Genomic DNA, 14,422 nt, shown 5'->3' with positions numbered 1-14,422 from the left:
GATCAGTGTGTGAGTAAAGGGGTGAATCCAATTTTACAATTAGGAACTTTTAGTGTTTCTTCCAACCAAAAAAGTGAGACATTCTCATCCACCAACACAATTTTGTGAAATTTGATTTTGAGACGCGAAATCAACTCAAATAGTCTTATACTGTTCTTATATTTTTCCAATTTTTTTGGCTCACCACAAAGTGTCGTTTGCAAAATTGCACATGAGAAATCCTAAACTAATGATTTGACCCAAGGCATTGTTCATTGAAGCCCTTAGCATGAAATTATGATTTTCTGCTACAATAAAAAAATATATAAAAAAAGGTTAGAAAGTATCACATTGCCTCAAACATCTGCTTGATTTGAATACATCTACATGCTTACCATTAATGAGAGCGGGGATAAAGACTGAATTGATACATTCCGTATTCCACTTCCTCCATCTAACTGAAACCGCTTTCTAATTGTAACTTAATCTACAAAATCATAAGTCTTTTCAAAATCAACCTTAAAGAGAATAAGTTCTTTCTTCAATCTATTGGTATCATCCAAAACTTTACTTGTAATAAGAATACCATAAAAAAATTGACGACCCTTCATAGAAGCTAGAACACTCATCTAAGAAGCCATATTATTTTTCGGTTAACATGATATTGGTACAAAGTTTCCACCGTCATTTAATGGAGTTCATCTTTGCTCCATTTACTCTTGCTCAATTTATTTCTTTTCAATGCATAGATGTGTGACACTTGACAAAAATAAATCCAAAGGTTGAGATTAAAAGATTAACATAGACACCTATCCATCTTATCCCTCTCATCATGTTCTTCCCCTTCTGCTCCACACGCACTCAACTTCTTCTCCCCCTTGATTTTCATTGTTTGCAGATCTAAATCGAATCATGAGAAATATGTATTGATTTACAAAAGTTCAATTCAGAGATGAATCACATGCTCAACAACGAGTTAATTATTTAAATAAGCGATATTCATTCAGAGATAAACGAGTTTTCCGACGACTGATCTGCAAATTACTCGGATGCCGATAAAACAACAACTTTCAATTTTCAAACTTTCGATTTTGTGCTCAATTTTGTATCATTCACCTTCAATTTTTGTTTTTTGTTGCAATTTTAGATTGTTATGAGAAAGAAGAAGATGAAACACTACCGGTTATATCATTCATCTTCAATTTAGTACTATTAAAATTATTCATCTCTATATGAGGATAAAGTTGTAATCTTAGATCCTTATATGGTCCCTGTGACTTGGTGGAATATTTAAGCAAGCATTATTATCAATTTTCTTCTCTTACAAATCTGAATTTTATGTCTATCAGTTCTATTTCACCGAATCTTATTCATCCATTGGGGTTCCTGATTAGAACTAGGATTATTTCGATATCCCTAATAATCCAAATCTATCATCATTGTTACACAGAATACGTTAACCTTTTAGATTGTAAATGACAATTTGGATGGAGGAAGAAGATGAAACGCTGCCTGTTGTATGATAGAGAAAAATAGTTTTTCTCTTATTTTATTTTTTTATCAAATGGAATAAGGAGTAAATGGAGTAAAGCTTCCTCAACCATTAGATTTATTTTTTTCACATGTCAAACATCTATATATTCAAAAGGAATATGGTTAAATGGAGCAAAGATGCACTCCATTTAATGACTAATCTATCGGATAATCTATGAGACACACAAGATAGATTCTTCTCTCCTAAGAAACCACATTTGTTAATTACTTTAAATCTTCAAAGTATAATTTTTGTCGAAAGAAGGAAGTTTCCTACTTTTTTTTTTGTTAATAAAAAGTTTCCTTCCTTTGCAATTCACCTTTCTTACCCTTTTTCTTAGATAAATCCACCCATTATTCCAATCAACCCATAATTCGTGGTACCATTGATCTTCGCATCGTTGTTTCTCCCACCATCACGCCATTGATATCATCCCATCCAACTGGAGTATCAAATAATTTTATCTAATATATATAGTATTGCCATTAGTATATACTACTTAGATGAAAATAAAATAAAAAAATAATCATTTTAAGAATGCCACAATATTCTTTTTTTTCTAATCGAATAGTCTAGTAACCGGAGCTCACACATTTCACCCCTATTCAATTTTTGACGTGGGCACGATACTTTGATTTCTTTTTAATTAATTTTTTTTAAGAAGTTAAAATAAAATAAAATTAAACACTTACCATTCCATAACAAGGTAACTAATAAAGTGATTAATTATCCCTGTGAGCTTAGCTCAGTTGGTGGGGAGGGATATTACATTTTATCGCAGGAGCCGGGTTCAAACCCCGAACATTCCACTTCTCCACAATTGTGTGAGTTCTAGCTACTAGGCTACTTGAAAAAAAATAAAGTGATTAATTAATCATGCATATAATCAAATCATGCCTAATAAATATTTATAAATAATTTTTATTCCTTTTTAATTTTAATTAATATTAAACATAAGATTGATGTTGTAAAACTTTTTTACACATGATTTAATCGAGCACATGTGTAATTTAATCGGTATTAATTACATTATTATCTCACAAAAATGACAATTGATATACTACATGATGGTTTAATTAACTAACTACGTAATTTGATGATGAAACAAAAACTTACCTTTTTCAACCGTATTCCCATTCATCATATTAACAAACGTCATCATGGCTGGGGAAGAGTTTCGCATTCCAACTCTGACCCCATCGCCATTTTTTCACGGTATTCTTTCTTTTTTCCTCTTCATTTTCATTTCATTTTATTATATACTTTCATTTCTTATCCAATTTAATCACCATTTTAATTAATTCATTTTCTCTTTATCTTATCTTAATTCTCATTATTATTTCATCAATTTTTCATTTTCAACTATATAGTTTAGATCCCGATCGAACACGCGTGGTGCAATTTCAATTATTTCAACAATTTCAATTATTCAAATTCGTAAGTTTCATACATTCATCTCTATAAATTAATTATTCATAACTTATTTAATCTATGGTATAATTGATTCATTAAACCCTGTGTTCTTAATTGAGCTGAATTTGACTTTGTTTATGAATTTGTGTGAAACTCAAGTTGTTAATTATTATTACTGTGATGTGAATTTGAGGAAGTGATATTGTTGTTTTTGCAGGTGAGGGTCTGTGAATTTACAGGAAAATGGGGGTTATGTCCAGGCGGGTTGTTCCCGCCTGCGGTAACCTCTGTATTTTTTGTCCTTCCTTGCGTGCAAGATCAAGACAACCCGTTAAACGTTACAAGAAGTTGATCGCTGAAATCTTACCCCGTAATAAGGTATAATTTCATGCTCATTTCGCTATCATGTGTTTGCGACTTTTCTAGTGTCAGAGAGCTTAGAATATTAAGTTGAGTTTGAAATTATTTGCCAATGTATGCAATATGCATTGAAGGATGGTATGTTGGTTTAGTATTTTACTAACACTTATTGGTAATGCTTGTTTGTGGTTTGGCGCGAAGGATGTAAGTTACCGCACATACGCTGCTTGTCTGTTAGGATTTTCAAATACTATCGCTTTTTGCTTTTAATAAAATGCAATGCTTTGGCGTTTAGTTTATACGTATATACAAGAGGAGGGATGGAATTACACCAATAAGTTACACTAATTATTACACTCTTTTCAGCCGTTGATATTGATCTAATCTAATGACTCATGCCATTTTCACTTTAATGATCACGTGATATTGTACAAATGCAGTGAAACCCATCGTGAAACTTCCTCTTTTAAAACCTTATTACCATTAGTCGGCGTGTTGCATCCGTGATTGTTCTTCTCACCATGAGAAAAAAAATCACCGTCTGCTTCCCAAGCCATCCAATAGCTTTTGATTGACAATGTATCTTGATATATGACTTTATAAGATAATTGATTAATTTATGACCCTAAGTAATTATTACCGACTCATCATCATTGTTTGTACATAGAAAATATTTAATTGCAGCTCATGGATGATGCAGATTCCATTCTTCTTCAATTTGTTACAGATTGATTCTGTGTTTATGGCTGGGAACAAATGAATTTGAGTGCAGAAAGCATAGCCAATGAGTTTAAGTGTAGAAAGTAGAGAATTTAGTGTGCAAGTTAATTGGGTTTCAAAAGAGGAAATTTCCGATGGGTGTTTCTTTGGATTTGTATCTTATCACGTGATCATTAAAGTGAAAATGTCATGACCCTAGATTAGATCAATATCAACGGAACCCACTTGGGTTGGCCTAGTGGTATTGGCTTGGGACCTGGGAGTGTGCTCCTCCTCAAGGTCTCAGGTTCGATTCTCTTCGGTGCCAATTTGGGTGGGCTAATTTAGCATCTTAAAAAAAAAAGATCAATATCAACGGTTGCAAATTAGTGTAACTTATTGGTGTAATTTGATTCTTTCTCTATATATAATAAATATAATAATAACGACCCTTTTTGGAGGAAAAGGGGGAATTGACTCTACAACTTACACGTGGCGCTGTTTTTGGATCTATTTATATACAATTGTGCTATTTGGATACACAATTTCCGATAAACCGTATAGATATATAGTGTTTGTGTCCAGATTTGTGTGAAAAAACATTTATCTTTTATATTTTGTTTAGAAATTGTACTAGAGGGTGCTATATGATCAAAATTGCACTAGTTGTTTGGATTTAACAATGATTTAGAACCTCTGGAGGCCCTCTAACCCTTTTGCCCTCCCCTGTCTCCCCTCCCCTGGCTGAACCGATGAATATGAAAAAGAGTAAAGTTTTTGATTCACTTGATGATTACTGTGTTTTGCAGGTTGCTGAGCTCAATGATAGGAAAATCGGAAAGCTATGCGAATATGCTTCTAAGAATCCACTGAGAATTCCCAAGGTAATAATGTTCGTACAAGTCTACTCTTTGTTTCTTGTCACTTGTAGTCTATTTGTTTCACTTAATAAACAAATTTATGACATGCGGGAGGAAATATAGTAGATAATCATTCTCATAATAAATTACTAGCGGCTTTAACTAATAAATCATTGTAGAAAATCGGCTGGCTTCCATCTAATCACATGTTTGATAGAACTGATATATTAAGCACCGAGATTTTTAGTGGCAATCTCAAGTACTGATTTGTAATTTTTGTCAACATTTTCATTCAATTGCTGAATATATATGTTAAAGGAAAACTTGGTCATTTAGTATTTTCAACGAGGCTATGCTAAAGGAAATAACTGTCATATACTGTAATACTTTAAATAGTGAAAGAGTTGCAACTATATGTTTAGTGAACTCTCATTTGCTGAATACTTTCAGCATTTCTTCACCTAATTTCACTCTGAACAAACGCCATGAGATAAATTTAACTCTGAATTTTTTCATTTTAAGTATTGAATTCAATCTCTTATATACGCTGAGTTTAAGTGGTGTTTTACCTTGTCAGATTACAGAGAACTTGGAGCAAAGATGTTATAAGGATCTGCGTAATGAAAGCTTTGGTTCAGTGAAAGTAATCTTGTGCATATACAGAAAATTGCTGTCTTCATGTAGGGAGCAGATGTAAGTTTTTTGCCTTGCAAGTTAAGTGCAGACATTTTCCTTGTACCGAGTTGTTATTTGATCCCAACTGAGTTTGTTGAAACAAAAAGGGATGCTGAGGGAAGGATTTACCTTCCAAATCTTAAGATTCAGTCATTGTAATCACAAGAGTATTTCATCTGAAGCATTTTTTAAATTTACCAGCATTTATGAATTTTGCGTCCAGGACCTTCTGGTATCATTCATGCTGGGTTTATGGGACTATGCATAGATGATTATATGATAAACTTATTCTGGACGAGTAATCTTAGTGTATAATACAACGAGAAGCCTTTTTTGATAACACAATTTTGTATGGATATACCTTTATTTTTAATATAGTATTTGCATTCCAAGGCAGGGTCAAGCATTATCAACTAGCTCTCCTATTTGCCAGTTACTTGAGCGTTATACAATAATGTTTTGGTTCATTTGATTTCAAGTTGTTGCATGCTATATTTCATTGTAATGAGTAATGATATTCAAAATAAATGCTTCTTAATCTGCAGACCACTATTTGCCAGTAGTTTGCTAGGGATCATTCGGACTCTTCTTGAGCAAACACGAGCAGATGAAGTGCGGATCTTAGGTTGCAATACTCTTGTAGATTTTATTATTTTCCAGGTATATGGTCATTCGGTCTTTCTGATTTGAGTGTTAAAAACTTGCATTACTGTTTGTGAGTGGTTTAGCACCCCTCTGAAAGTAGAATTAGTGATTTCAGTTTTAATTTATTGTCCACATTATAGGCTCTGCTGCTTGATACACTGCAATTTATAGATCGTTTAGTTTCTATTTTGTTGTCACATTTTTTTCAATACCCCGAGTTTAGTGATGTTAACCCTTTGAACTAAAAGTAGACAGATGGTACATACATGTTCAACCTAGAGGGTTTTATCCCAAAACTATGTCAACTGGCTCAAGAAGTGGGAGATGATGAACGAGCTCTGCTTCTACGTTCAGCAGGACTACAAACTCTATCTTCTATGGTAATGCTCCTTTGTTACTTCTTTCTTACTGAATTTGCTCTTGCATTTTCGTAGTAAGTTTATAAATGTAAGAACTTCTCTTTATTGATCAATACAAACAAGAATCAACCCACCTTGATTATTTTTATGAAAAGGTTCCATCTGCACAGAATATTAAATAACTGAACGACAAAGATCATCATTAGCGGTTTTAGTTATTTTTTATTTATAATTCTTCAGTATTAAACTTCTTTGTACTGATAGTGATACAATTAAATCACTTCCACACGTTCCTACCACAATACTTTATGCCAGTTCCCTTTTGAGGTTACTTGAGCCTTCCCTTGATGCCTTTTGATTTTCTCCTTTGTTTTTTTGGCCAGGTGAAGTTCATGGGTGAGCACTCACATCTATCCATGGATTTTGACAAAGTGAGTATTGTATTCCTGTTTTTATTCCTTCAGTCTGTTGACTGATGATACCAGTAGTGACTTCAAGCAAAGGGTTGTATAGAACTTGAAGCTTAGTTTCTATATTATTTATTTATTCCAAATTCTGAACCATAATTTGGGTCTTGAATTCAAAGTTAGTTTAGGGTCTTGAATTTCGATGCTAGTTTACACTTGAAGGCTGAAGCCAAATGTCTTCTTGTCAATCTAATTTTTTTTCCCTTTTCTTATTTGTTGGGTGGGCGGGTTTTTGAATAGATTATATCAGCAATTTTGGAGAACTATGTGGATCTCCAATCTAAATCCAACCTTGCCAAGGTAGAGAAACTGAATTCACAATCTCAGAACCAGTTGGTTCAAGAATTTCCTAAAGAAGAAGCCCATGTATCTTCGATGTTGAATGTTGCGACAGGATTTGAGATAGAGTCCAAATTGTATGTCTTCTCTTACTCTTCTTCCTGCTCCCTTTATTATGTATGAATCCAACATCGGTAATCCCAACAGTCTGTGTTCATCACTTTCACAGGGATACGGCTAAGAATCCTGCTTATTGGTCAAAGGTTTGCTTGTATAATATAGCCAAATTGGCAAAGGAAGCAACGACTGTGCGGCGTGTCTTGGAACCACTTTTTCATTATTTTGATACTGAGAACCACTGGTCTTCTGAAAAGGGGGTTGCTTACTGTGTTTTGATGTATTTGCAATTCCTTTTAGCAGAATCAGGTATTCTTGTTACATCCTTCATTTCTTTCCTTAGATATTAAAGTCTCCCTATTTTTCTCAACAGCTGATCATCACTTTTTGAACATCAGGAAATAACTCCCATCTTATGTTGTCCATATTGGTCAAGCACTTGGATCATAAGAATGTTGCCAAGCAACCTATCCTTCAGATTGATATTATTAACATCACCACACAGGTTGCACAAAATGTGAAGCAGCAAGCCTCAGTTGCAGTCATTGGTGCAATATCCGATCTCATTAAACATTTAAGGAGATGCCTACAAAATTCAGCTGAAGCAACCGACATTGGAAATGATGCGCATACGTTGAATACTAAACTTCAATCTTCCATTGAAATGTGCATATTACAACTTTCAAACAAGGTACATATATGTTAACATTATGTATCAAATTTTTGGTCTGTCTTTCAAACTTTATGGTATTTTATACGACACATGACTTCTTTATGGGTATTCTCCGAGTAAAGTTTCTTCAATTCTATGTCTATAGATTCAATTTATTATCTGTTCTCTCTACTGAAGAGGTTTTCTTTAGAGACCCGTGGCTTTGGTTCTCAATCTCTTAATTCTGACTTTTACTGAAGAGTAACCAAATTTCTACACTGTTTTCCTCTCTTTTTTTTAATAGAATTTGACTTGATTTTATAAGCAACTAAATTGCTATAGAAGTATAAGGATTGAGTATGTTGAATACTAAACTTCAATCTTCCATTGAAATGTGCATATTACAACTTTCAAACAAGGTACATATATGTTAACATTATGTATCAAATTTTTGGTTCGTCTTTCAAACTTTATGGTATTTTATACGACACATGACTTCTTTATGGGTATTCTCCGAGTAAAGTTTCTTCAATTCTATGTCTATAGATTCAATTTATTATCTGTTCTCTCTACTGAAGAGGTTTTCTTTAGAGACCTGTGGCTTTGGTTCTCAATCTCTTAATTCTGACTTTTACTGAAGAGTAACCAAATTTCTACACTGTTTTCCTCTCTTTTTTTTAATAGAATTTGACTTGATTTTATAAGCAACTAAATTGCTATAGAAGTATAAGGATTGAGTATGTTGCAGCAGTTTTGTCACACTGCTTCTGTTGTATCAGGTTGGAGATGCAGGACCCATTTTTGATTTGATGGCTGTGGTGCTAGAGAATGTTTCTAGTTCTACTATCGTAGCAAGAACAACAATCTCTGCTGTCTATCAAACTGCAAAGTTAATCACTTCTGTCCCTAATGTGTTGTATCACAATAAGGCACGTATTTCTTACTTTAGACTGAGAATGGTGTTTCTGCATGCCCGGCTCTATTTAATTGTCTAATTTTTTGAGTTATTTTTGGTCTTTTCCAGGCTTTCCCTGATGCGTTGTTTCATCAATTGCTCCTGGCCATGGCTCATCCTGACCGTGAAACACAAATTGGAGCGCACAGTATTTTGTCTATGGTGCTCATGCCATCTGTGGTTTCTCCTTGGTTAGACCAAAAAAAGATTTCCAAGAAGGTAGAGAGTGACGGCCTCTCCATTCAGCATGAAAGTCTTTCTGGAGAAGATCCCTTGAATGGGAAACCTGTAGAAGAAAAGGTAAAAGCAGGTCTGAGTGGGAAGAAATTTTTCACTCATGCTCTAGCTGATGGAAAAGATGTGTGATTTTTTTTTTATCATTATGTACTGTATGCACTTAAATGTGTTCTTATTGGTTGGATGGGTTGAGAGTATTTTGTTCCTATTCATCACAGTTTAATCTCAATGATTCTTGTTGAACTGTTATGTTGGTGGGCATTCAGTAATCAGTTAGTCAAATGTTGCTATAAGCAGTTCCTAACCAAATATTGGATCTCTGAAATTTTCAGGATCTAAGATCTCTTAGGTTGAGCAGTCACCAAGTGAGTCTCTTGCTTTCTTCAATCTGGGTTCAGGCAACATCTGCTGAAAATGGCCCTGCAAATTATGAGGCAATGGCACACACTTATAGCATTGCTTTATTATTTACTCGTTCTAAGGTAAGGTTGGTGCATACCAAGTGCCATGATTGCTTTTAAAGATTTTTATCATTAAGTATAGCATATACTAAGTAGATTTTACAACCATTGTTTATAAAAGTGCAATTAATTATAAGAGCAACTTATGAAAGACTATTTCTACTTGGCTTTGATACCGTTACCAGCATTTAGTGGCAATGGTGAACATTCAGATAGGAGTTTTCATGTTTTCTAAAACTAAGAAACAATAGTGTATATTTAATCTGGATAGCATTTAGAACCAAATTATACTGCACGATTAATTTGTCTAAGCTGATGGTGATGTTTATTGCTTTCCACAGACATCCAGTTACATGGCTTTAGTAAGATGCTTCCAACTGGCATTTTCCCTCAGGAGCATATCTTTGGACCAAGAAGGTAACTGGGATACATGTAATTTTTTACTTCGGAGGTTGGGAATGGTTTCATCATTCCCCGACTTTTTGCATACTGGAAAAAGAATGTTCTTCCCCATTCAATGGTGGCAAAAATGGAATAACAATTTTTGAAATGTCCAATAGCTAAAACTTACTATAACTGAGAATTTTATATTTTCTACGGCAACTCTTTTCTGACATGTTTCTTTACGTGCATGTTAAAGGAGGCTTACCACCATCTCGCAGGAGGTCCCTTTTAACCTTGGCTTCGCACATGCTTATATTCTCTGCCAGAGCAGCCGATTTCTCTGATCTGATTCCAAAAGTCAAAGCATCCCTGACAGAAGCACCGGTTAGTTTCCACTCTTAACCTCTTGATTTGATTTCCCATTTCACGTCCTTGTTCTTCTGCTTCGGTTTAAAGTTGAGAGTCATTGTTTTTTTCCTTTTCTAATTATGCTTATAACTAATCAAAATCATAAACCCACAGGTAGATCCTTTTCTTGAATTGGTGGATGATAACCTGCTGCGGGCTGTTTGTATAAAATCAGACAAAGTAGTTTTTGGATCTGTGGAAGATGAAGTTGCTGCTATGAAGTCACTATCAGCTGTACAATTGGATGACAGACAATTGAAAGAGACTGTAATATCATACTTCATGACTAAATTTTCAAAATTACCCGAGGTAATATAAATTTGCTTGGGCGGGCAAAGAATACTCTTTTATGCTTTGAAAAGTTATGATGATACTTTTTTGTCAAACTTTGTAGGCAAGATGATTTTCTAAAGTGTGTAAAAAAAAGATGATTTTCTAAAGAAATGTGGCTTTGTTATTATTATTTTTTTTTTTTAAGAAGGGCTTTGTTATTTTTCTATTATAATAAAGTCACATAAAACCCCTCCACGTGCAATATGAAAAAGAAGTAAAGAAAATGGTAGTGGGTATGCTCGAGTGAGTAGAAGGATAGTGATAGTAGCAACAAGAAGGAGAAAATAAATGTAGGAGGGTAGTAACACACTTTGGTTTGCTCCAATGATATTATACCAGTGACTAATATCGAGTAGCAAGGATGTGTGGAAGTTTATAACAAAACAAATGGTTGTTTGGTAAGCGCTTAACAGTGATTGAATATAAGAAGATAAATGGTTGCTTTTAGTTCAATAGTTAATTATGTATTTGTTCTGTATATATGTTCCAGTGTCACGCTCACACACCTTTGTCCTGGAAATTGTCTAAAAAATTAATATTATCTTATGTAAAATAGTACTTGCAGTGGAGTGGCTTGGATAGGAATATATTAGTTGTGTATGTGTGGAAATAACATGATGTTTTCCATATTTACCAGGATGAGTTGTCCAGCATAAAAAATCAGCTTCTACAGGGTTTTTCTCCTGATGATGCTTATCCATCAGGACCTCCATTGTTTATGGAGACACCAAGGCCAGGTTCTCCACTTGCTCAGATAGAGTTCCCTGATGTTGATGAGGTAAAATTATCTAAAAGTACATCTTCATTTAGTTTTTCTGGAAAAACTTTTGACCAATACTGTGATTGGTTTTCCAGATAATGGCTGCAGATGATTTGATAGATGAAGGGAGTGGGACCGAACTAAGTGGAAGCCAGTCAGATCGTAGAACATCACTTTCAACCAACCGCCCAGATGTTCTAGGTGTTAATCAACTCTTGGAATCGGTAAAAATGATACGCTATTCTTTCTTAAAAAAACATAGCTAGTTGGCATTTTGATTATATTCTCAATCAAATTTTTATGCTTCTGCTGGAGAATGAATGTGTTTCTTCTCTTTAATGATATATGGGGATTATCACATGTGTAGGTTTTGGAAACTGCTCGGCAAGTTGCAAGCATATCCACTTCCTCAACTCCTTTACCTTATGACCAAATGAAGAACCAGTGTGAGGCCCTTGAAACAGGAAAACAACAGAAGATGTTAACCATTCGCAGTTTTAAGAACCAGCAGGAGACCAAGGCCATAGTTCTTTCAAGTGAAAATGAAGAAGTTTCCCGTCAACCTGTTAAGGTTAGCATTTTCTTACAATAGTTTGCATGTATTCTTCACGTGTTGTGCCATGTTTTGTGTTATTAGTGGACTAATGAAATTAATCCCAAGTCCCAAAGTACATTATATATTTTTTTTTCTTCATGAGATGGGGATACATGATAATGAGGCACAAAGACTAGGCTATGATTAGAGTTCAGTTGTTTCGTTTTCTGGAATGATAATTATTTGTGAGCTGTGCCATTGTGCAGGCACTAGAATATTCAAAAGGAGATTTGAAGTTGGTAACTCAAGAGCAATTTCAAGCACAGGATCAAATCCGCTTCCGTTCACAAGACACTAGGAAGCAACATTCTTTGAGACTTCCACCTTCGAGCCCCTATGATAAATTCTTGAAAGCTGCAGGATGCTAATGAAGCTACTTTGCAATATACACCATTTTTTCATTCTTTGTGGTGATTATAAATTAAGATGTTTCTGTACTCATGCCCATAATCCGTGAAATGCGCAGCTTCTTTTGTTGAAGGAGGTGTTTTGTTTCAGTCCAGCAAATGTATGATATTGTCTATAAACATTAGTTATATTTGTCAATATTTATAGTTATTTTTGTCTTTTTAGAGGATAAAAGGGTTTTGTTGATAAATTTTGTCAATGTATAATTTTCCTCCTGTTCCCTCAGAGGTTCAAATAGTAAAAGCTCCCCATAAGTCATAAATGAGTGAATTCTTGCCCTGCTCTGCCTTCCAAATTACCAGTGATAAAGCAAATTATGGGTGAAATCTCTTTTGTATATTTTATTTCAAAATTTTAAGAAATCATTATGTTCACAATATTAAGTATTTAATTTTGATAATTTCTTATTTTTATATTTTATGACAAAACAAAATAGAAATTTTTGAGAAGACGAAAACATCACGTTTTTAGAGATTAAAACTAAAATTTGCTATATTTTTTAGGGATGAAAATGTAAACTTAGACTATTGATTTTCTTTTTACAAGAATGTTGCAGAACTAATTCATATTGACAAAGTTTTATGTGCTAAAGCTTTAAAGACACCCAAATTTTGCTTATAAAAGAGAACTAAAAAATTCCTTGCATAATAGATTTCACAGTTTTCTTGTGGATGATTCATTTTCCAAACTCAACATGGAGTAGCACAAGATCTTTTGAATATTTCAAACCCCGGTGAATGAATGAATTAAAGTGCTTTGGAATCTCGAGAGCTTGTACATACATGGTGCAGTAAGCTTTGTGCAATGAGAGATAATTTTGTTATAATAAAACAGAATTTTCATCCATTACACTTGATATCCTAAAAACATTCTAAATTATTGAAAGAAAAAAACTCAAACTCTTCTTAGTCCTAAAAATCAAAAGACTCAAACACATTAATCTCTCCCCCAAACTTGTTGTCTGAGTAGTGTGAACACTGCTCTTGCAACTCAAAACAGCAAAAGAAAATGCAAAAAGATAATACCTTAGCTGAAACTGTAAAAATAGGGCAAAGTTAATCAATAATATACTGCCTTGTGTTGCTGCAACAGTGTGCAACAACTTACTTCTGAACTTGCTTCTTCTTTCTGGGATTAGGGCCAGCTCCACAGGTCTTGTACCTCCTTGGCCTTGGTGGTTGAGTTGCTGCAGGATGAGTATTTGTTGCAGCATTTTGTTGTTCTGCTGCATTAGGGCTAGGAGTTGGAATAGACATGGGTTGGGAGGATGATGGTCCATAATGTGTTTTTGGTGTGTGAAAATATTGACTTGAACTTGACGGTTGAAAAAAATTTGATGATGGATTACCATCTTCAATCGTAACACATAACTCGATCGATAAAATTACATCATACTTCTTATAAATGTCAAACATAAACTCAACATCGTCGTTATCTGTAATTTTATAGGATTCATATAGAATATTGCTCTTTCCAATAAACATAGGGATTCTACAAATAATCTCAGATACAACCTTATTGTTTCCTAACTTGAATTTTTCTTCTATTCTTTGCTTTAAGTAAGCAAAAGTGCATTTAGGACTTACATTGAAGCCCTTTCTTACTTTGCTTTCAAAATATACGCCAGAAACATTATTTCTTTCGCATTTTCCATTGTAGTGCACAATGAAAAATACATTTGATGATGGTGCCATTGAAATTATTTCTTGGCAATAGTTTTTGATGTAATGAGTTGAAGAAAACTTCAGAGTCTTAAATAGGCTAACTTGTTTGCAATCACGCCATTTGATATGGCGGTATTGTAGTATTGTTGTTACTCAGTTCAATAGGTACTGCTAGTAT

General features: G+C 34.0%; 1 protein-coding gene across 3 annotated transcripts; it reads left to right on the top strand.

Annotated features, from left to right (window-relative positions):
* Nucleotides 1-2,609: 2,609 nt before the first annotated feature.
* Nucleotides 2,610-12,906, top strand: LOC11432930 (protein SEMI-ROLLED LEAF 2). 3 transcript variants are annotated; one of them, XM_039830872.1, is made up of 22 exons: nucleotides 2,610-2,728; nucleotides 2,884-2,950; nucleotides 3,144-3,304; nucleotides 4,795-4,869; nucleotides 5,423-5,538; nucleotides 6,066-6,180; nucleotides 6,417-6,545; nucleotides 6,908-6,955; nucleotides 7,232-7,407; nucleotides 7,500-7,696; nucleotides 7,786-8,051; nucleotides 8,432-8,458; nucleotides 8,819-8,968; nucleotides 9,064-9,294; nucleotides 9,564-9,713; nucleotides 10,034-10,109; nucleotides 10,333-10,460; nucleotides 10,599-10,793; nucleotides 11,455-11,595; nucleotides 11,673-11,801; nucleotides 11,945-12,148; nucleotides 12,379-12,906. In XM_039830872.1, exons 3-22 carry the CDS (start codon nucleotides 3,170-3,172, stop codon nucleotides 12,538-12,540), a joined length of 2,850 nt encoding a protein of 949 aa, XP_039686806.1. In that variant the 5' UTR covers nucleotides 2,610-2,728; nucleotides 2,884-2,950; nucleotides 3,144-3,169; the 3' UTR covers nucleotides 12,541-12,906. The 3 variants fall into 3 exon arrangements, with proteins under 3 accessions (XP_039686806.1, XP_024632573.1, XP_024632574.1); XM_024776805.2 differs by lacking the exon at nucleotides 8,432-8,458 and having other exon boundaries at nucleotides 7,786-8,078; XM_024776806.2 differs by lacking the exons at nucleotides 2,610-2,728; nucleotides 2,884-2,950; nucleotides 3,144-3,304; ... (1 more) ...; nucleotides 5,423-5,538; nucleotides 8,432-8,458 and having other exon boundaries at nucleotides 6,414-6,545; nucleotides 7,786-8,078.
* The last annotated feature ends 1,516 nt before the right edge of the window (nucleotides 12,907-14,422 follow it).

This window comes from Medicago truncatula, chromosome 2, assembly GCF_003473485.1.
Source record: "Medicago truncatula cultivar Jemalong A17 chromosome 2, MtrunA17r5.0-ANR, whole genome shotgun sequence".
Taxonomy (NCBI): domain Eukaryota; kingdom Viridiplantae; phylum Streptophyta; class Magnoliopsida; order Fabales; family Fabaceae; genus Medicago; species Medicago truncatula.
Note: the sequence above shows the minus strand (reverse complement) of the source record. Positions and strands in the feature narration are given on the sequence as shown.

Bases quoted from the DNA above. Each gene is read 5' to 3' on its own strand.
- LOC11432930 (XM_039830872.1), top strand. From the start codon at position 3,170: ATGGGGGTTATGTCCAGGCGGGTTGTTCCCGCCTGCGGTAACCTCTGT. The intron at 7,697-7,785 runs GTATTCTTGTTA...TTTGAACATCAG, and splicing joins ATTCCTTTTAGCAGAATCAG to GAAATAACTCCCATCTTATG. The intron at 12,149-12,378 runs GTTAGCATTTTC...GCCATTGTGCAG, and splicing joins TTTCCCGTCAACCTGTTAAG to GCACTAGAATATTCAAAAGG.